Below are 22,540 nucleotides of genomic sequence, written 5' to 3'. Positions count from 1 at the left end.
TCATGTGTAGTAGAGAATTTTATCCTGATCTTGTTAAAATGATAATAATGATGTACCAAGAAACACCAGCAGATTCCTTAATGATACTGACAACAAATGTGTTTAGATGTCCACAGGTATTTCACTTTTTTATTAAATATGTAAAACATTCTGAACAAGTTTCCAACTTTCAGTAGTAATGAGGAGAATGGGGATACTCCGATTCAGGTATATTCACTACAGCAGAGAAGTGGATTATTAAAGATCATTTGGCACTGAATTTAAAAAGGTGCAAAAGCCGAAGACATTCACATGGAAAAGCTTTGAACAATAACTGATTCATGACATACTCTATGATTTCTCTAAACAAATATAACACAGAATATAAAATACTCAAACGAGCAAGGGACAACAGACCCCTTTGGAAATAATTTTTTTTTTTTTTTTTTTAAACGAATGTTATGAAAAACTAGGTTGTGTTATGTATGAATGTAATCGGCTGGTGTATTTTTGCTGCACTGAAGGATGTTAAATATCCCTCCTTGCCAACATTCCTTTTTCTTCTTCATAATTTTCCCATACATTAAGACATTTTAAGACATGAACGCTCAGTGGTCGAGCTGGGCTAAATGTTCACATAAAGCTATCAATCGGTGGGTCTAATTGACCAGTCTCATTCCAAGTGCCAAATGATGCTCGGGAGGCCATCTTCAGAAGGCAGTGCGTTTGAGCTCCTGACTGAAGAGCCCTCGGAAGTTGAGGTCTTGAGCCATCAGCTCTTCCTCCACGTTCTCCAGGGCCCACTTGTGCTCAACGATCTCCAGAGCCTCCCATTCACTCTGGAACACCACCAAAACACAGCTCTGGTAAGACACACTTCCAATTCACCATTTATAACCAGCATTTAATTTGCTCTTCATTAACACATTGATCTCAAAGTGCTTCTCCCATTTGATGAACACTACTGAAGTTGAGGAGAGAAGACCATTTATCAATAATTTATTCCTGGTCTTCGTCAATGACACATGATGTTGCAAACTCAATTAGTTTCTCTGCTTTACCTCCTAAATATTGCAGGAGCTGCTTCCTACACTCAATGGTTCTTAGGTTTTCCACACAAGACAACACACACTCTTTTTAACCTGCTGATAAAGACCTCTGAAAAGATCAATCTTATTAACATTACATGATAAGTATTTTGGGATTTCACCACAAAGGCTATATATAAATACAAAATAAATTTTTCTAAGGTTACCTTGAAGGCCTTATTTGGGTCAGGGGGCATCGCCATAGCAGCTCCAGTCATCTGGTCCTGCATGATCCTTGACTGATCAGCAGCTTTGTTGTTTAAAAAAAAAAAAAAAAAAAAACACACACAAAATCAAGCACAGCCAACCGTAGTCTGATATTTTATAATATACACCAACATAAATTATTTTCCTTATTTTATATACTGACATAAAAAAAAATCGGAGAGGTTTGATTTCTCATTAGACGAATAATGACATAAAAAAAAAAAAGACAAATACAAAACAAATATGCATTTAAACTTACTGAAATGTTTTCGCTCTAAGCACTAAATTATTTATTTTCCGTGATAAAATCCTGAGCTCTCTGAACTGGTGTAGTGCTGTGCACGTGAACAAGATAAGGGCATGTTAATAAACCCTATGAAGCAAAGCTGAAGGTGTGTGGGGACATGAGTCCAGCTTACCATTGTCCTGTCCAAGGATGAGACTGTACATACTGCGCAACCCAAAAACGTTAAGGAAGTACCAAGAAGCAGAGCTCACCCTGCCCAAATCAACACAATGTGCATTTCAGTATAAGGATGGAATGAGCATGCAACAAGAGGAGTCTGGCCTACCAGTTGTCTGTGAGACTAATAGCAAACAACCATAAGTGTCAAGATGTAATGATGAGGCTTAATTTTTTATATTGAATCATGTTCTAATCAAATACTGTATACACATGGATAATATATAGCCAAATTGAGTGCTACTTTGAACCACAAGTAACATTATGAGCAGAAACATCTTCAGAAGCTTACCACGAAGCATCAAGTGACAGCAGCTCAATTCCTCTTTGAAGCATTGGTTTGAACCGCAAGGTCAGTGGAAAGGGCACTTTAGCTGGGGGAAAAATTACAACAAGAAATGTTGGCTTTTTCCCATGGCCATGTGCAAAAATGGGGATTTAATTGTTGACCAGAGTGAAATCACTCCAGACATGAAAGCATTCACATCTATAAACTATGTCCTATGTAGTTAGGCCTGAATGCAAATAAAAATGAAGAAACGAAATGTATTTCCCAGTACTTGTGACAAAGCCAGAAAAGGCCCAGTTTATCCATCCTCCAATCACTATCATCGGAAGCACATTGGTCAGGTTTCCTTTCATCATGTCGGTCACCATACTGGGATCTGAAACAAGGGGGGAAACAACTGAAATACAAGCACTGACAGTGTGTGAATGTTTGGAGGATGTGATCAATGATCTACTCTCAAGAAAGAGATAGTAAGGCACCGTCACCTGACCTGTCATGGGGTTTTTAGCAACAACCTTTCTCTTGACTTTCTTGAAAAACCCAGTTTCTGCATCGTTGAAGTACTGCTTTCGCATGGCAAATGACTATGAAAAACAACAATTGCAAAGAAAATGATCTTTGCATTATATTGACAATTGCACATCGCAAACCCAATGACTACACGTCAATGCTAAAACAAGGGAAGTCAATATGCTGCTTGGTACCTGTTTGGGTATGTACTTTCCATTCTCTCTCAGTATTCGGCTCCTCATTAACACTTGACTGTAAAGACAGACGGTTTCAAAGTGAGATCGGATGTATTTTAACTATGTTCTACCAATTCACCTACAGGAACATAAAATAACCGTTACATTACAGATAAACAAAAGTGTTGTCTCACCTATCAGATACCTGTTCAAGATCCAGTTTTTTGTCACTGTGCAAAAGTTGTGTAACATAGTGACGGATAACTCCAACGAAAAAAGTAATAAAGACAATTGGTAAAACTACCCAAAGACGGATACTGGAATCCAAAAGCAACTCTGGTCCAGACATTTTGAGTTTCAGTAACGTTAGCCTGTTTTAGGAGCCAGCGAGCTAGCTAGCGTTCGGACCCTAACGTTAGTTCCCTAAGTTCACCTTTAAGAAAACTCACGAGCAACACTTCTTTAGTGTACTTGGCAAATGTGGATCGTTAGACTCAACGGCGGGCAGCAACAAAATAATAGTCATGAAGGCAAGAAGGCATGTAACAAATCAAGGTTCCAAGGACATATTAATCTTACAAGCTAGCGACACGCTAGCCGTGCATGCCTGCAGGCTGCCTAAGTTAGCTATTTAGCACACCGGCCAACCAGGAAGAGGTGGTCTCTCAGTATGACCTTTGACATATTTCTTAAGTTGTGCCTTTTAAAATCATGTAATTTACTCATGTCAATCAATCTGATTTACGCAGTCGAATATTAATGGGTATCAAAAGATAGATATACATTTCAGGAGTTGTGTGTTTATTACGTTTTTCAAATAGTTTGCCTCGTGAAATACTAACTTCATATTTGTACATTATTTCAAAATAAAAGCTTCCCCACGCCATAGAACTTTGCAAAAGCAAACAAACGTATTTTACTGCTCCTACAATTTGTTTGTAGTTTGATGGATTTCGCGTTCCCAGAGTCACAATATCAAACTGTATAGTCAGGAAAACTCATGAATGTGTGAGTGGGGAACCTTTGCGGTCAGAGACTTTTAAAATGGAAATTATTTCCCAGAATGCCAAGCGAGAGGAAATGCATTCAATGTATTTAATTTTGGCTACTGCAACACTACTTGACGAAATAGTGGTGTTGCTTCAGTTTAAGCCAATGTATATTGTATTCTAACATTACACCTTTCGAGCAGCTTCAAAGCCTTATTACGGTAAAGTTATAATACCTTGCTTGTAAACATTTCCTACATGTTTATGCATGGAGAGCGATTGCAATTCAGCTTCATTCTACCTTGCTTTGCTCAAAGTAGCTTTCTAGCTGTACTTAAATGACATAGCTGTCAATGTGGTGTTGATTTGATTTATCATAGATCACTTGTGTTAACACATAGCTGAGGCCTTATGTGGACACTAGGCGTACACGATGACAACCGAGAAGAAAAACATTGACGACAAGGTGCTCCAATATGAAACATTTATCAACGAGGTGTTGAAAAGAGACTTGGAGTAAGTGTATGCCAACGCCATGTGCATTTTAAATCTACGAAACTAATACTGATGTTACATAGATTTTTCTTTGCACTTCTATCTTCCTAGTCACTAAAGTCTGTTTTTGACAGGAAAGTGTTGGAGCAAAGAGATGGTGTGTATGAAAAGATGGCCCAGTATCTCCAGTTAAAAAATTCCATTGAAAACATACAGGTAAGATACCGTCATCATGAACAACAGAGACGTACATTTCCGCTCTGAACAGGAGTAAGTCAACTTTGAGACAAATGGCTTAAATAGGCCTATTATAATATAATTTTGTAATTATAAAATGTTTGTGGACATTGTTTATTAATTTTCCTGTATAGGAATCTGGAAGTTCTGACCTTAAGACAGAGGTAGATCTGGGATGCAATTTCTATGTTCAAGCTCACGTGTAAGCATAGAATTGTCTCATCTAATTGTCTCAAATGATTTATTTTTCTGTTTTGAAGAGGATGCCTAAGGTAATCATTTACTGTTTTTCAGTCCTGATGCCACAAAAATATTTGTGGCTGTGGGGTATGGATTTTTTGTGGAGTTCACACATGCAGAAGCCCTGAAGTTCATTGAGAAGAAGACTAGTCAGCTTACAGCGTGAGTCATGGGCCTATTGCCCTCTAATACACAAGGGCCAGACAACCTGTACTTGTGCACATGCAAAGAATATCATGATGTGAAAACTGAAATCTCTTTAAACTCACTACCACTCAGACTTATTGGTGCACACACTGCAGCAATCAGTGGATTACTATTCAGATCATTTTATAGGGCTTCTTAAAGGGAAACTTCGGGGTTGCTGGTTTTAGCGTTCTAACTCAATACTGGACTGGATTCGATGGCTTTTGTCCCGTAGTAACAATCTGCACCAACATTTTCCATTAAATGTACACTTTGACTCACTGGAGTTTCAGAGTGTGTAACTCTGAAGTCTGTTACAGCATATGTTAATTGAGTTTGCAGTATTCCTGACTAATTGTACACCATAGTCCCTCTCCCCATCTATTCTTCAGTTAAGACCAGTGCATAGTTGCATGGTGATATCCTTAGACCCCATCCACACGGAGTTTGTACTTGGTGACGACTAGAATAAGGTTCAACAGTACTTCCTGTTCGTGTCACTACAGCTGGTCCACATATTTGATCCATTTTTATGATGAAGGCTGGGTTTTTACAGAAAAGCTCGCTTTCCTGATTGATATTTACTGAGGTAATATTTAATAGAAACTAAATATTGTATTTTGGGGTATTTTGTAGTTATTTTGATATATTTACATTTGAGGTGTTTAACCTTTTATATAAACATACAGTCTTTCCCATGACTGGGATGTTTCAGCTGTTAACCTTGGAGTTTGAGCCATGGCGTGAACTGTCAGCAAACAGCAAAGATAATTGTATATTTACAGTGTGGAAATGTTTTAATGATGTAATGAATTTGCTTTTAATTTTATAGGTATTCAGAGGTACTAACTAAAGATTCAGCCAAAATCAAGGCCAATATTCGCATGGTACTAGAGGTCAGTTTTCAAGCCTTTTTGCAATAATAAAATGATGTATTGTACAGTTCAGTATATTTCCTCTGTTGCATTCTAAAACAGTGTCTAAGGCCACGTTTACACGGAGCCTGGATTGCCTGAATCCAGATTCATTTTTTTGGATCCGGTACCTTTTTTTATCGCGTATACACGGAAAACCCAACACCATTTCGAAGAGCCACAGTATTACCAGACCATCAATGGCATGAAATGGCTCAACATAACATAAGAGCCATAGAGAAGAGGTGACGGAGAATAATAATTGTATTTAATAAATTATCATGTTTTCAAAATACAGGAGAGCAAGGTTGCGGTAAAATAACTGTAACAACACACTCTCACTCACTCACTCACTCACTCACTCACTCACTCACTCACTCACACACACACAACATACACTCCAACTAACTCACTCACAGAAAGAAAAAAACTGTACATAACTGTGTCTCAATTACGTTGTTAATGTCAGATATCCTCTGTTCAACGGTGTGCCGTGACAGCTGCAGGTCTGACACAGACTGCTTTAATCCGCCATTGTCAGGGTTGAGGATAGCAATGACATCACGTACACAAGACTTCACAACTTTTTTGCTCAAGCAATATTCCATGCCACCTGTTACGATGCCAACGTGACAGTTTCAGAGAACCTCGTGAATTTTCGAAAAAGCTGATACTGTTTCTCTGACTGATGTTTCAAAGTATTTACCTTGTGCTTGCGTAGCTCTGTGCCTTTAGGAAACTCCTGGGCTATGTTTACATGGTGTGTGGAGAAATGGCACTCCAAGTTTGAGGCTTTAAAATGCGACAGTGACGACAGCATATTAAGCAGAGGGGTTTTCCATTTCGCTCCACATCGCGCACTTCGCCATAACCCTCGTTTGTGTAAGTTACCGTTTTGAAACTTCCGTCTACAATAAAAATCTTTTCACGTCAGATTTGCTCATATAGGCTATTGCTGACACTTTTAAAAAACGGTTTTGAACAATGGTCTGATGCATTCGATTAAACAGTGATAGATTAAAGTGTGGCTTGTTAATGTCATCCCTTTCCTAACCAGCTTCTTAACAACATCGATTTAGTTTATCTTGTTGCTGTTATGAAGTGAGGCAGCGGGTTAATAAGGGTTCAGGCTGAGGTTGCGAGGCGTTCACGTGGGGCAATTACATCAGGTTAGAAAGTGTGCGGATCGGGGTTTACACGAACACCAATCCGCTGGCGGGTTCGAATCTACTCACTTTGGAGACCCGATTCAAAAGGTTGCGGATTCAGTGACCCAATCCGCCCGGTTCGTGTAAACGAAAGGTCGACCCGTAGACATTTCTTTTCGAATTCAGGCAATCCAGGCTCCGTGTAAACAGGGCCTAAAGCAGGACCAAATTAGCAGTGTAAACAAATAATTCTGGACACAAATGGCAATTATTTTTGTGATACATACAATACATACATAATTTACATCGATAATTTGCTTTGTTTCCAGGGTCTCCGAGAGCTTCAGGGTTTGGGAGACCTTCCTGAGGTGAGGAGAAGAGAGGTCCTGTAGAGCTCCTGTTATATACTTTGGTATTGGGCTTCATGTCATATTTCTCCATTTTCCTGTGGAGAGGCTTATTTGTTTCAAACATTGACTTAGCTGTGCAATGAAATCATACACAGTTTAAATTGGCTTCCCAATGGGTGCACCAATGTTTTTTTTTATTTTAAATATTGCTGTCTAGTTTGCAGTGATTAAAAATATATTTTTGAACTTTTCTGTGTCTTGAAATATTTTTAGTGTATTCTCATCATGTAGTTATGGTTATTAATGGCCATTTCACACCACTGACTAAAGTCACCTGTAGGCAACATTAAAAATTGCCCTTTATTCTTCCAGAAGACCTTATGGTTATTAATGGCCATTTCGCGCCACTGACTAAAGTCACCTGTAGGCAACATTAAGAATTGCCCTTTATTCTTCCAGAAGACCTCATATTGAAATACATTTTGAGGCAGTGGATGTAATTTGATCAAATAGCCAATGAAGTTGTCACCTGAAGACATAATGAATGCTTTTCCTCCTACCCTTAATGGAAATCGGAACAAGTAACTGCCTTGTATGGTGCGGTATTGTGCATGATTATAAAGGGCCTTGTAATGCTACTTGTGGTTCTCGATTAATTACATATGTCTTTGTTTTTGTGCTTGTCACAGTTGTACTCAAAGATAAGAAAAGAGTTTTGTCGTTCTCCCCCCCGCCAGCATCCCTCTGTCTAATATCCCGTCTAGTAACAGTTGCCATGGAAACTAGACGTTGAATTGTGGCAGACCCGCTTCCTGAAATAGATTGCCTTTTCATTGTTGAGGTGCACATTTCTACAAAAATACGCTCATGTGCGGTACAGTTTGTAAAATCTCCCCTTCGTTTTAAATTCTCATTGATGAGTACAACCCTTGGTGAATTGTTATGACTTTACATTGATCAAAAACAAAATAATTTAAGGGGTGCGAATGGCGTTTTGAAACAGCATAAGACTGCATAGCATGCTCTCATCTGTCAGTCAGGGAATATAATGACTACAATGTTTGAAAAACAAACTAAAAGCTGCGTTCAAAACCATTGTATTTGCATATGTATATGTTGCTTCTTATTATACTCATTAAGCTTTTGAAAATGTTTATGCGATGCTAGTGTTGAAATGAAATTGTAAGCTATGTTCTAACAGTTCAATGAGATGCTCACACTTCATGCATTTTTCTGGAGGCAATATACGTCATGAACTTAATGACGTTTGTTGCTGGCTGTGAGTCCTCGCGACCAGGGGAGTCAGGCAAGCAGACTGTGTAGCGTACAACGCGCACCAAAGTAGTCGGGCGTTTATGGAAACAGGAAGCCGAGGGAAAGCAAAGCAAAGGATTAAAGTCGGGTCTCTGTGTGACTTCAAAGGGCGCCTTGCTTCGTCGATCTATGATATAATGTATTTAGTACCATTTGAGACACTGAATGGCCATGGAGGGAAACGAGAGGACTTTTGGCACTTTGGACATGAGTACAGTCAGACGTTCGTTTAGGTTGAACGGTGCACGTATTCGTTCACAACGAGTTCACTGCAGGAGAGCTTTCAGTTGCTAGTTTTCTGTTCATTTTAAGTTGCTGTGCTAGCTAGCTGGCGAATAAGAGTAACGTTAAGTAAAGTTAGCGAGCTAGCCGACTGTTGATTTTAAAAAGAGTAGGGTGAAATCTCATACGCTAACATTACCGTTAGCTTCACAGCTTACTTAGCGTAACGTTACACGTGTTTGAACAACTGCTGTGTCTTGGAAAAGATATTGAGTAACTATCAAAAGTCGACGGACATTAGCAAAACACATAGGTGAAGGCCAACGATACACCGTTAGCTGTTCGCTAGCTGCGTGCAGGCGATAACAAGCTAACGTTAATGTCAACTAACATGGAGGAAGAGATGCATGTGTTGTCAGTGCAGTGTTACATAATTGCAAAACAGAATTGTATTCGCTGGTCTCATCTTTTGCTCTTTGACGACACACAAATCGACTTTTGACACCTTGGATTAAAAAACTTATGGCTGTTAATTGAGATCTGGGAGAACCCAAGTGAAATGGACCCAAACACTCTCCTAAGTGGTAAGTTTACAAGTGCCTCTTGGGAATCTTATGAATTGGCAGGCCTCTTATCAACAAACAACTGCACTGATTTTTATTTATCAGCGTTTAACACCAGCTAGACTTGTTTTTTTCCTCAGTTGTAGCTCATTATATGTGGGACACCACAAAGAGCATCTTGTTTCAAACATAGTAGGTAGCAGTTTAACTGTATAACTGTACTTGACATAGTACACTCACACTCCCGTTAAAAGGATATAGCTGAATCAACCATCCTTTGCAGCTCGTTAGGCTATCCAACTCTTACCAGATGGTAAGCAAAGGGACCGTACATAAGGGCTTCATGTAGTGATGCGTCATGACGATGCTGGTATGAATTGTTTGTAATACTCAACAACTAGAGTGTGGACATTTTAAGCATGTATTTTCTTTAGTGTCTGAAATAAGGATAATTTTAAAACAAATTGACTGCAAAAATCGAATGTTCTTAAAAAAGGACAACGTTCAATTACTTTTGAAGTATTTCTACTTCTAGATGCTTGAAAATTTCAGGGACTGTTCTACACTATTCGATGTCTTTAACTTCTAAAATAGTTGGTCCAGAGTTGCATATTTACCAAGTTATGGCTTGCTAAAAATTGTATAAAATAATTCTTTAGTGCAACTTTTTTCCGCTTTTGTCCTTTTATGTATCATATTCATGTTATAGTTCTTTCTTAGGAACTAGGTGCATCAAAATCAAAAATCAAAAATTTAGATTTATGAGGCATACAAATACATATATATTTTTTAAATGTATCCCTATCTTTCAAGTGCATATTGCCCATGCATGAAAAGTCTACAATTTACACTTTGCCACAGATGGGCAATATGCACAAACTAACTAGAAGACATCTAATTATGTAGAACAATCCCTGAATATTTCAAGCATCTAGCATAAGTAATGACTTATGGAACTTTGTAATATTTTAGCAACGCTTGTATTTGCAGCAAAATTGAAAGCCTTTTTAAAGCACTAGTTGTTGTGTACCATGCCATTATTTACACATAAAGTATGAAGCAAATCCAAGATGGTCAGTCTTGGATGGGATAACTTTCTAAAATATGTTGATTTGACGTGGAATTACCCTATTACTATATGCTCCCAGTCTGTATGCCGGTCAGGCCTCTTGGAGAGCGTGCAGTCTCACAACCTGTTGGAGGCCTTGGGGTTGGCTGATCCAAACAAATGAAAAATGTGGTGTTGAGACGTATGAATTGGGTCCTGCAATTCAGCCGAAGGATGATTGAGCAAGCAGCTAGGAAAGGTCTTAATAGAAAAATGTTTGTCTTTTTTTGATAGTTAAGTGTTGTTAAATGGAATTACTGAGACAGTGAAAACATAGGATAATTAATGTTTGGTAAACACTAATGTGTGTTCTTACAATCCTATGTGCTCTGAGCTCGTGTCTGGACATGGATTGCTTCACTCAGGTGTTGAATTATACCTGTTTCTCCTGCTCAAGCAGTGGAAATTCCTGAAAGAATTCCAACATGCTCTCCCGCCTCTACTGGTGACTGTGAAAGCAAAATATGCAAATTAAGCTTGTATTCCAAGTCTGTGTAAACAAACAGTAGGTAAATGAGTAGGCTATTGATCCACACTGTAGCTGCTCTTCTGTATGGGGCTCTTTGTGCAAGCCTTCTTCATAATTACAATATCGGTTTCTGAATCTGCAATGTCCCCGCGACACTACAAGCATCCCATTAAACCATTGGAATTGATCAGGGAATTAGTTCCATATCACATTTGCTCTCAGGAATTTCACAAATATTTCATGCCCCTGCACTGTGATAATTCTACTTACCGTCTGCACTCTGTGTCTCCGTGGTGTAAGTTAAGGCTAACATCAGGTGAAATACATCATCTGCACCTCAGTCTCTTAAGAGCTCTGAGATAATTGGGTTTTGGGAACCATTGCGCTTATGCTCTAGGGGCTGACAGGTTCTGAGTACAATTATGCCCCTTTTGTCACCTGTCATTGTTTATGTTTGCATTGCTATTAAGGTACACTGTGATCTTGTCCAAGATCAACCAGGAGTCGTAGATACCACCACTGCATGTCTGGTTCAGTGCTCTCCTGTTGGAAAACAACAAGGCCCTCTACAGAGAAAAGCACTCTTGACACATGAAGACACTTGTAAATGTTTGTGGAGTTCATAAAATGAAGAGCATTGCAATTGATCTGATGCAGGACACCTTTCAGAGGCTGATCGAGGCTGAGTTTGTCTTTGTAGACCACATTTGTCTGCATTTGCTTATGATTAGAATCATGCTGCTTAAACTGCAATGTTTTTTTGTCAGAAATGCAGAGCTGACAGGCTTTTTAAAATGGGCTTTGGTTTGGCCATATTGCCCCTGGATGTTTCTGCTCCTAGCAGTACAGGCAAACATTTTTGGGTTTAGAGCAGCAACAAATGCAGTAATTGCTGCATCTGCTGGCACTGAATACGCTTAACAACACCTGAATGGCGAAAAAAAAATGTCACCCTGTTCCCTGGTGACTGTTGCTTTAACGCTTTTACCATGGTGATAGTTTCCTAGGTGTTTGATATGAGTTGCGTAATTGGACGGGGGGAAATGGTAATACGATTAATTTGCGTTCACCTCGTGTTCTTCCTTTGCTTGTGATGCACGTCCCCTCCACTTTGTGTCTGGCAGCGCTTTTGTCAGTGGGCCTCTCTCATCCACTTACTCCGGGTAACATGATGCCAACCGCATAGATGGTGTAACACTGAACTCTGAATAGCATAAGCCCTGTCGAATCCATTCGGCAATAAGCACTAAGCATGCCTGCTCTGCTCCCTCAATCATGAATTTAGGACTAAATCAATACCGAACCATAAATGTACTACAGGGTGAAATTGTCTTTGTGATTGAATTGGAATTGGGTTGGAAAGAGGAAATATATGGCAAACATTTGATGTTATCCATTTCATAATATGATGTTCTATTTTGTTGATGTTATATTTCGTAATTTACCAGTATTTTCCAGAGAATGCATTTTTACCTGGTGTGCTGAAAATGAGTTGGTTAATTAGGGCACAGCATACTGTAATACTGCCATTAACACAGTACAGCCATATGCATACTATAATCCTGCCATTAACACAGTACAGCCGGATGCATAATATAATACTGCCATTAACACAGTACAGCTGGATGCATACTATAATACTGTCATTAACACAGTACAGCCAGATGCTGTACTGCTGCTGCCAGAAGCAGACTGTTTGTCATCAGTTGTCTCGTGTCCACAAATTGAGATGTCTGTCCCTCCCCCTCTAATTCACCAGTGTCATATGGGTTGTTGTGAATGATAAGGGAATATGTAGAGTGTGAAATGTTACCTCGCCCACCCATCTCTCTCTCTATCTCTCCTCTTTTCTCTGTCTCTCTCTCCTCTTTTTCTCTGTCTCTCTTTCTCTCTGAACAGCCATGGATCCATCCATCACCCTGTGGCAGTTCCTGCTTCACCTGCTGGAGAACCACAGCCACAAGCACCTCATCTCCTGGACCCCCAACGGGGACGGCGAGTTCAAGCTGCTGGACGCAGAGGAGGTGGCCAGGCTGTGGGGGCTCCGCAAGAACAAGACCAACATGAACTACGACAAGCTCAGCAGAGCCCTGCGCTACTACTATGACAAGGTGAGGAGCTGCTGCTGTCTCTTATCACCAGCCTGAGTAACACTCACTGTGGGACCTGGAAAAACCATAATGATCATAAAATGCAAATGTGTTTTGTTAGCCTGAAGCAAGATTTGTGTATTTATAAAAAAAGATAAAAAATGAAGGGTTCAGGTTAGAACTACCAGTTCTCCTGGCTGACTACAGGAACCTGTGGGAGATATACAATTATCAAAGGGTACTTTATAGAAATCCCTGTGAGATTGTTTTTAGCCCCTGGATTTAGACTAATGTTCAACTGTGAGGACTCCCTTCAGCCCTTAGAAACATTATTTGGAACCAAAATGGTTGTCTGCACAGTGTATGCAGCCTTTCGAAGAGAAACTTTTAAAGAACATGTCGTTTTTATTCAGTGTTATTCATATTATTGTTATTGCTTTATAGCATTGTTATTCATATCAGTGGGTGAGCTTTGATCCCAGTATTCAGAGGGTTTACAGGCAGTTTTGTTCAGCAAACGCCACTGGTGTCTTAGGGGCTGTGCCTTTTGAACATAGCAATTATACACTATCCCCATGGCGTTCAAGGTGAATTAAGTGTTTGTACTATGCTGCAGATTCTATCAAGCATATAGCTATAAGTTAGGCTGTTTATTTGTCTGCTTTTGTAAGGGTGATTTATAGGCATTTATATTCATTTTAGTAGTACAGTGCAGTAGTCTCTAAATTATAAATACATTGTCATGTAACCTCTTGAGTATAATATGGGCAAATGCTCAAATATTAATATAGTTTTCATGCAATTTATATTTGTTACAAAGTGAATGCATGCAATTAGCCTTCCGTGTGTGTGTGTGTGTGTGTGTGTGTGTGTGTGTGTGTGTGTGTGTGTGTGTGTGTGTGTGTGTGTGTGTGTGTGTGTGTGTGTGTGTGTGTGTGTGTGTGTGTGTGTGAGGAAAAAAAAAGACAAAGCAAGAGAGAGGGTATATGATGGTATGCAGAACTGATCTGATTCCTTGCCACTTCCTGTTCACAAATGCTTCCTCCACAGAACATCATCAAGAAGGTGAGTGGCCAGAAGTTCGTCTACAAGTTTGTGAACTCCCCTGATCCCGCTTCGGCTGAGGGGGCGCGAGGGCCGGAGGACACCGGGCGGTGCGGAGAGGGCGCCCCCGAGGTGATCGTGCAGTCCAAGCCTGACGCCGTGGCCGGCACAGGGGTGGACGGCGCTCCCAAGAGCCTCCAGTCTCAGAGGCCCACGCTCAGCATGGCCCAGCGCAGCTCCCGTAACGACTACATGAAGTCAGGCCTCTACTCCACCTTCACCATCCAGTCCCTGAAGACCTCACCCAAACCCATCAAGACCGAGGGCGCACACCTAATAGCCGAGTGCCTGCCCAAAGGCGCCCCAGCTGCTGTGCCCACACCTGATGTCGCTCTGTGTGAGGTGATACTGATTGTTTATTCATACAGATTATCTCCCACGTTCATGGAACGTAGCATACATTACATAGGGATGGGATGGCATTAGGCCTCTTTAGTCTTCCGTGGGGATGCTTAGTCAAATATGCTGTTGTTGTCATGTTTATCAGTGTACTCAGCAGTGGATATCTTTTTCAGCAGACATTTTCACCATCACAATCGATAGCAACAATGTCACGGTCGCACAGCCGCTTGGTATACCTCAAGCAGAGTTTATTGTCTGTGTGCTTCTATTTTCGATTATTTATGTGTCAATTACACTTATTTACTTGGCTGACATTTTCAGCTTCATACAGAGGCAGGCAAAGAGTGGACCAACTACAATCACTGAAAATAATGAATGCCTTATCACATAGCAGTTCCAAACTCGTAGCAGCAGTAATTCATAATCAGGCCGTTGTAAAAAGTATGTATGAGTCAGAGCTCATCAGGAGCTCAGTTGTCAATAATAAGCACCATAACTGTTATATTGCATTGACATTCATTTATTATTTATTCACATTATCGTTACAATAAGCTCACCGGTGCATATGGATATATTCGTCTCAAATGATGTGTTAAGAATTTAAATAACCATGTAGTGTCCTGCAGGGATGTAAATAGTTTTTTCGATATGTGGAATCAAATCCATCCGTCAGAAGGGATGGGAGTAATGATATGTACTAATGACCCTGCTATGAGATGGCAACTTTTTTTTTTTTTTACTGTTGCTCAACACCTAGGGGGTCCTTGCCATCATAACTAGGATTACATTCAGAGTAAACAGGAAGTGCTGCCTGCGTGCTGTTCCTCATCTGCAGGCAAAATCAGGTTATTATGAGTAAATAAATGAATTGTTTTGAACAAATAAAATAAATATTGCTCCTGAAATAGCTCGTTCAGATGTCTTACAAGCTCGACTCATGGGAGTACCTACATTTGCATACAGTTTCATCTAACGTGACTCACAGTCCAGTGAAAGTGCTTTTGAAAAAGTAAATGTGGGTGAATGAGGCTGGAGTAAGAAAGGCAGGCTTTTATTTATTTTTTTACTTATTTTATAAGTAATATTTTGTTAACAAAGGTCAAGGTTGGTAGGGCCAGATCAGTTCACTAGGCATGTGGTCTAGAGCACTTGAGGCCAAGAGCTAAGCTATTGAAGGTTTGAGTGTTTTTTTTTTTTTTTTTTTTAAAGTTAATAATTGCGTTATTGGAGGATAACTGACTGGCTGATGTAAATGGTCAGAATGTAAATTGAATGCGTGAGGAGTTCTGAGATGGAGTGTTTTGTGTCTGCCCCACAGCTGCGTCTATGTGCACCCGAGGCCCAGCAGGAGAGCGGCCTGCAAGTCATCGTCACCCAGCCCTCGCCCTGCGCCACGCCCGCCCTGAGCCCGCAGACGCCATCCGGGTCCACCACGGGCAGCACAGTCAGTGTGTCTCTCTCTCTCACACACACATACATACACACACACACACATACACACACACACACACATACACACACACACACACACACACACAATGGAGTTTGGTAAAATGGACTATGAATTTGATTTGTATTCATGACATAGGAACTATATTTTACAGTTGAAACTACTCTGGAACATGATTTTTAAATCGTAGACTGTTAATAATGATCCATCAAAATGCCCCTACACACACACACACACACACACACACGCCATATAGTGTTTATAGCATTTTTACTCATTTCATAGACGTACAAACGCAGGCAGTCCAGGAAAGAGAACAAAATCATCATAACTCAGCACAGAATCGTTATTGCTGTATTTAAGGCTTGTCTGCCAACTAATACCACCCCCCCTTTTCCCACACAGAATGCTCACGCACAGCAGACCCAAACCGTGGCCGACTCTCCTCATATCTTCTTGACGAGTATTTCAGATCAGGGCCCCCTCATCTCTCTGACCCCTGTCGGGGCCCCCGTCGCCCCTGGGGAGTGTGTGGTCAACCAGGCACCCCAGGCGCCCCAAGTTTATGTGGTCATCAAACCCCCATCAGTGAGTCCCCTTTCCAAGGAGCCTAGTCTGTCATCGGATGATGAACTCCTGGAGATGGTCAGCCTCGACCAGAAGCCTACAGCAGAGGTAGGGACCAGACAGGACTGCTGCATGAACTAGGTTATGCAACAGTTAGAAACATCCTCTATTATATCTGCACTCTGCTGCAGTACAGGTGGAAATGCAAGGTGAGACGGACCTTATCATGGGCAAAATGTCATGGAAGTTGTCTAGATTAAAGAACATTTTGTAGAGGATGTTTTGCAGTTGGTTGTGTTGAAAGCACCGAATCCATTTTGACCTGTTGATGTGAAGGTGCACCATGTGTAGTGGAGCTAAGCCAGGAGGGGCTGCACTACTCCCAAAGGTTCATTAACTGCAAGCCATATGGGTGCTCACGCCTTTTTCTAATGTAGCTAAATCTATGCTATGGTCAGCATTTTCCACTGTATTTGGTTTGGAAAAACAAGCCTATTCTGGTCCCACTTTCTTTACAGAGACTGAACATGAACACATGAAACACACATTATTCAGTTGGCCTGAGGTTGAGACCATCTTTCTTTATCTCTCCCCCCCCCCCCCCCCCCCCCAAAAAAGTAATTATCTCGCTGGTCACTGTCATTGTTTCTATTTGTTCTGTCATCTAATAGTCTGTCATCTTGTTTATCTTTTTTCCTCTCCCCTCCTGCACCCCCCCACCCCCAACCCCCCAGGCTGTAGAGCCAGCATCCATACCCCGGGATGCGGAGGTCCCCTCCCCCGTGGACGCCACCCCTCCGTCTGTGGATCCAGTGGACCAGCCTGAGAGGCAGAAGGAGGGGGAAGGAGAGGCGAAGGACAAGGCCGAGCTGCCAGGTCGGCCACAGCACAGTCTCTTGTGTCTGTCTGCTCGTGTCATTTCACCAGGCCAGCGTTTTAGAGGCACGAGCTAGGAAATTGTCAGGAACTCTTCTGTTCTGTCTCCTCATCCTCAGATTCAGTACTTAAAAACAATATATGTAACAAACAGCGTCATCTAGTTACTGATGCTATGTAATTTTGAACTTACGTATCTTGTCTGTTCAGAAGCATCAAATAGAAGAAGGAAAAGGAGAAATAGTAATTAGTCTCATGTTTGTATCTCCGCAGAGAGGTCTTCAGTCCCTTCCCTGTCTGTCCTGGTGTCCTCCTCCTCGTCTCAGGAGGCGCACCCACCCAAGGCCAAGAAGCCACGTGGCCTGGAGCTGCCGTCATCCCCCACCATCTTACCCCCAGGCCTCTCTCTGGATAAGGTCAACGCGGCGGTCAACAGCCTCCTGGCCCCCGGAAGTGCCACCAACACACTAACGCCTACAGTAATCACCTCTCACGCCCTGGTGAGTGACAGAGCGTCAGACATGCACCTTTGCATCGTGCCGTGGGGGGCGCCCGAATTCTGCTGACAGCTGACAGTCAGTTAACGTTACTGAAAAACAGACGGGTCAATTCAAATCTGTACATCCATCCACAGAAGCCTCTTAACCAGCAAAGGAGCAGGCTTCTACTGAAGAGTCTCTCGACTGATCTTCAGCAGTGTAAGCACTGCTGGTTCATCATGATAGAAGTGTCACAGGGTGTTCATTTGGGTCAAGTTGTACTCCACAATGAGGTGTGATGTATAGCTTGTTGAAATCCTATGCTCTATTATCTCACCCTAACTAGCCACATTTACCTTTATGATTATCAGATGGTTGCTCATGTTAATGTAAAGTATCTGCTAAATGTTTCAATTTGAACTTAAACATGGAATGGAATATATAATGACTGCTGATTCTCTCTTGCTCTCCCAGACTCCGGTGTTGCTGACTCCCAGCCCCCTACCCTCCACCATCCACTTCTGGAGCACGCTCAGTCCCATTGCCCCTCGGAGCCCTGCCAAGCTCTCCTTCCAGGTAGGACTTCCTGTTTCCTGCCTCCGCTGTATCCCATGCTGCCCTGCACTGCGCCATCTGTTCCGCCTTACACCTTCATCTGAGAGCGAGAGAGAGAGTGTGAGCGTGTGAGAGAGAGCGAGAGCAAGAGCTGCCACTGTGGCCCGGTGCCTGTGCAACAGAGCAAGAGAGATGACTGTACGCAGGGAAGCTGTAGTTCAGGCTGCAGTCTGTCCCTCTGTCTCCCCCTGCTGGCTGGTCACCGTACTGTAAGAAGGACTGTCAGTGCTGTCAAACCTATGCTCAGGGTCAGTGAATTTTTTTTAACTGAGAAAAGTCATCTGTCACCTTGTTGGTGGTCAGTATAGTTGTTTCACAATTAAATTAAATACAATTTTATTTATATAGCGCCATAACAATACAATTGTCTCGAGGCGCTTTACAGAGCCCAGAGCCTGGACCCCCTTAGTGCAGGCACAATGGCAGCAGGGGCAAGAAAAAACGTAGTTAGTCAGGAAGGAACCTTAAGCAGAACCACGGCACATAAGGGGGGACCCATCTGCTTGAGGTCGACCGGGTGGAGATAGGAAGGGGGGGGGGAGGGTTGTGTAGCAGAAGGAGAAGGGAAACAATAAGTGTTGTACACAGCATGCATTTGGTAGATGTACATAATATATATATATATCAGAAATGCTCAAAACGACCTACCTGCCTTCCTTAAAAAACTGTTGTTGAAGTGTAGGGCACCTATAGGTGAATTGATGCTGTTCTGAAGACATAGGGAGGTGACGCCACATATTGGTTATATATATATATACGTATATATAAAAAACCTAGTAAATATTGTGGTCATCTTCATTCCCTGTGTGTTGTTCTACTGTACCTGCTGTTTTCTGTTTCACTATTTAAATCCTGAACATTTCAGTCCGTGCAAATCATGAGATGAAGTTTAAGAATAAGAGAGAAAAAGTTGTTTCAGTGATTATAATTTGCTTTGCTGTTTGTACCTTTGCAGTTCCCCTCCAACGGCAGCAGTCAAATCCACATCCCTGCCTTGAGTGTGGATGGCCTCTCCACTCCTGTTGTGTTATCACCTGGCCCTCAGAAGCCTTGAGCAGCTGCCTGGCTCCATCACCTGGTCCCACTTCCTGTAGTTTCACCCAGCCTAGCCAGTGAGAGGCTAAGGACAGACGACGGACAGACTACACACTCCACTCAGAGATCCCAGTGTTGCCAGTGGGCGGGGATGTCTGAGTCTCCAGTCCAATGATGGCAGAGATCTGGAGGTTCCAAAGCAACCCCAACTGGCCTGATTGGCTGGTCCAGATGCCTCAGTCTTCTGGTGACCCAGAGATAGCATCTGTAACTTCTTTTACATCGTAGAAAGATCTAACTCAGTACTTTTTTTTCTTTTTTTTAAAAACATGTTTCTCATCTTTTATTCATTATTTATTTTGTCTGATTTCAACAAAGTAGACATCTTGGTGCATCCTTTTTCTCTCTGTTTAGTTGTGAACATTGAACATTTTAGTAGTGAACACTGAGCACTTTTTCAGTGCAATGATGCCATGAGTAAGCTCATTGTTCATTTGTCAGGCTCGTTTATTTTGGACTCAAAGATTTTTGACCAAGTGATAACGGTCTATTACTCTTTCTAGTCAAATGTTTCTCTTTCTATCTCAAATTTACCATTGGATCCGCAATACAATTTAAGAGGAAGTAATTATATTTGTGGTCATTGGGATGACTTGAAGAGGGGAACACATTTGACGTTCGATGCACTTGGTTCGTAAAGGAAGAGGAAGAAGACAAAATAATTTTTGTGACCCTCGATATATTTTCCATTGATAGAAGAATCTATTTTCTAAATCAGATGGCACTTTTCCAATGGAATTTTCACAGCCATCTTTGGGATTTTTCATGTCTGGAGCTCAGCTTGAAAAATGTACACGCCAGATAAACGATGACTTTCAAGAGATTCTCTCTTTTTTTTTTAACAAATGGAATGAACTAACTTGGTTTGTTTAGACAGGAGAGTCCATGTGATTTGCATTCCACTGTTTTTAAATGGCTCTTTTGTTCTACATGCTGAAGCCATTCCACGTTTGAAGGGGGATAAAAACAAAGGTCTGCTTTTTTTTTTTTGTGTTTCTCTGATGTCACGAAGCCTCACTGACAAAAGCAGCCTCCTCAGTGGAACAAAGGTCTCTGCAGTGTCGCAAGAAACCTTTTTTAATTGTATGGTTTTAAAAAACAAAAACATCACAGGCAACCAAAGAAATAGCATAAGCCGTTTGTATACAAACCTAAAGTATCTTTCGAAGTGCTGCAGTGTTTGTCTGTTTTGTGGAAGGGCTACAAGACCCAGAAAAATACCACAGAAATCACACTCTGCATTCAAATAAAACAACTGGATACAGGTTACTGTCATGAATGTAAGTTCTTTGGGTGGTGTAACACCAAGTGTAATTTAACAGGAGAGCTGAATGCATCCTTTGAGGACGGCAACTGTGCTGTATTTTTGTCTTGGGTATTTTCCCAGCCTCTTGTGAAAGGCCGTTTGTTTTTAGTCTCATAATGAAGCACCAAGTATGGAGATGTTCTCTGATTTAATCTGTTTACCTTGGCGGACATATTTATTCAGTATGAAAACATTTGGCTTATAAAACAAGCATCATCTCAACGTGTCACAAAAGGAGGTGAAATTATCCTCGGCTGTCCAGCCTCAGAGATGCGTAACAAACTGATTGTGGATCCAGCAGCTTGTTCTCTGGTGCTGTTTGACTGAAAAGCCTCTTACGCTCCTTAATGCAGAGTCTGATTGAAATGCTTGTAAGCAATCCGGTCTTTAACAGCAGAGTCCAACATCCAACCAAACAGCCTTTCCAAAACGTGTCAGCTTTTTGGGGGATTTGGTATCTGTCAGTCGTAAGTGAAAGTTTGCGCCGGTTTTGGCCAGACTGACCTAAAATGACAGTCTCTCTCGAGCTCTCTGTCAAGAATGTACGTAAGTTTAGTTTTTTTGTTTGTTTTATTTTTGTAATTGTATTACAGGAATCTCTGGCAGTTTGTATGAAGCACTTTTCGAAGCTTGCAGACTTCCTGTGCCTCATTGTGAGGCAGCAAGGATGCTGTGTCTTTTCAACAATCATATCTGAGGAATTGTAATGAAATGATCCAGTCAAAGCACATTCAGACCGCCCCCTAGCTCCCACCTCCCATGCTGAGTATCCCATGTATTTTGTACAGCTGTTACCTAAATGTCTTGCTAGAGTACACACAAGATGATGAGGTGTGTTGATGAAATAATCTTTCTCTGCATGTAAAATATGGCACTGTGCTCTGTGTGTCTTAGACTGTTCGCGTTTCTTAATGCACCTGTTGCAGCTCGGCCTTGAAACATAAGTGTGCAGGCATCCAAAGAGAGAGAGAGAGAGAGAGATAGATATAGAGAGAGAGAGCGAGAGAGAAGCCCTTGGAAGAATTGGCATTGAAAGCAGAAGCTAACTTTACGCTGTACCGGCTTCATCTGAGGCCAGCTGAATGTTCGTTTGGTCATCTAAGCCAGTGTGGGGGTCTCTCCTCCAATTCATCCATTCCTTGGTCCCTGTATTGACTATTTGCTACAGCTTTTAACGCATTCGTTACACCAAACGGGAATTTCATCAGAGTTTTAACCAAACAGATTTAACTGAATGTATAGTATCTTTATCTTAACAGTTTCATTCTATTGTAACATTCCCAGGGCAGTAACCCCTGACATGGTCACAAGGATGTAGATCTTGAGGTTAAAGTTGTGACCTGTGTCTGAATTTGATTTCGACGAAAAAGCAGAAGTAGCGTTTTATTCTCCTTTTGTGTGTTTTACCCTTTCCAGCCTCAGCAGCTCCCAGTCATTCAGGTTGTATTGTAAATCCAGAAGTTCAGCACTATGTCTCAACATATTATTGTTATACAAATTATTTTTTTTAATTTATGGCTCACATGACATGTTAAACATTCAAACACATCATTTGAACACAGGTGAAACGAAATGCCTGCTTTTGTGGCGCACAACCGTGGAAAGACATTTTGACAGAAAATGACAGCTCATACCTCCTAGTCTTTATTGTAATGAATCATTTTTGTCT

General features: G+C 41.3%; 3 protein-coding genes across 8 annotated transcripts; 2 read left to right on the top strand and 1 right to left on the bottom strand.

The window, feature by feature from the left end:
* Positions 1 to 101: 101 nt before the first annotated feature.
* On the bottom strand, positions 102 to 3,373 carry zgc:86609 (ER membrane protein complex subunit 3-like). The gene is made up of 8 exons (XM_012826176.3): positions 2,907 to 3,373; positions 2,731 to 2,788; positions 2,517 to 2,610; positions 2,298 to 2,402; positions 2,030 to 2,111; positions 1,694 to 1,773; positions 1,235 to 1,317; positions 102 to 818 (listed from the first exon to the last, which is right to left on the bottom strand). The coding sequence occupies exons 1-8, from the start codon at positions 3,059 to 3,061 to the stop codon at positions 690 to 692; spliced, it is 786 nt and encodes a 261-aa protein (XP_012681630.1). The 5' UTR covers positions 3,062 to 3,373; the 3' UTR covers positions 102 to 689.
* Positions 2,636 to 7,517, top strand: uxt (ubiquitously-expressed, prefoldin-like chaperone). 4 transcript variants are annotated; one of them, XM_031566148.2, is made up of 7 exons: positions 2,636 to 2,738; positions 4,082 to 4,217; positions 4,331 to 4,412; positions 4,568 to 4,635; positions 4,728 to 4,835; positions 5,692 to 5,755; positions 7,251 to 7,517. In XM_031566148.2, the coding sequence occupies exons 2-7, from the start codon at positions 4,135 to 4,137 to the stop codon at positions 7,311 to 7,313; spliced, it is 468 nt and encodes a 155-aa protein (XP_031422008.1). In that variant the 5' UTR covers positions 2,636 to 2,738; positions 4,082 to 4,134; the 3' UTR covers positions 7,314 to 7,517. The 4 variants fall into 4 exon arrangements, with proteins under 4 accessions (XP_031422008.1, XP_031422009.1, XP_031422007.1 ...); XM_031566149.2 differs by having other exon boundaries at positions 2,653 to 2,738; positions 4,103 to 4,217; XM_031566147.2 differs by lacking the exon at positions 2,636 to 2,738 and adding an exon at positions 3,762 to 3,922 and having other exon boundaries at positions 4,103 to 4,217.
* A 781-nt stretch (positions 7,518 to 8,298) lies between these two features.
* On the top strand, positions 8,299 to 20,670 carry elk1 (ETS transcription factor ELK1). Of its 3 annotated transcripts, none has more exons than XM_031566143.2 (10): positions 8,299 to 9,391; positions 12,847 to 13,058; positions 14,088 to 14,483; positions 15,802 to 15,927; positions 16,339 to 16,608; positions 17,235 to 17,442; positions 17,650 to 17,876; positions 18,011 to 18,074; positions 18,330 to 18,431; positions 19,426 to 20,670. In XM_031566143.2, the coding sequence occupies exons 1-10, from the start codon at positions 9,367 to 9,369 to the stop codon at positions 19,584 to 19,586; spliced, it is 1,791 nt and encodes a 596-aa protein (XP_031422003.1). In that variant the 5' UTR covers positions 8,299 to 9,366; the 3' UTR covers positions 19,587 to 20,670. The 3 variants fall into 3 exon arrangements, with proteins under 3 accessions (XP_031422003.1, XP_031422004.1, XP_031422005.1); XM_031566144.2 differs by having other exon boundaries at positions 8,301 to 9,391; positions 17,235 to 17,376; XM_031566145.2 differs by lacking the exon at positions 18,011 to 18,074 and having other exon boundaries at positions 8,302 to 9,391.
* The last annotated feature ends 1,870 nt before the right edge of the window (positions 20,671 to 22,540 follow it).

The sequence above is a fragment of the Clupea harengus genome, chromosome 4 (assembly GCF_900700415.2).
Source record: "Clupea harengus chromosome 4, Ch_v2.0.2, whole genome shotgun sequence".
In the NCBI taxonomy this organism is placed as follows: Eukaryota; Metazoa; Chordata; class Actinopteri; order Clupeiformes; family Clupeidae; genus Clupea; species Clupea harengus.
This window is presented reverse-complemented; position numbering and strand designations above follow the sequence as displayed.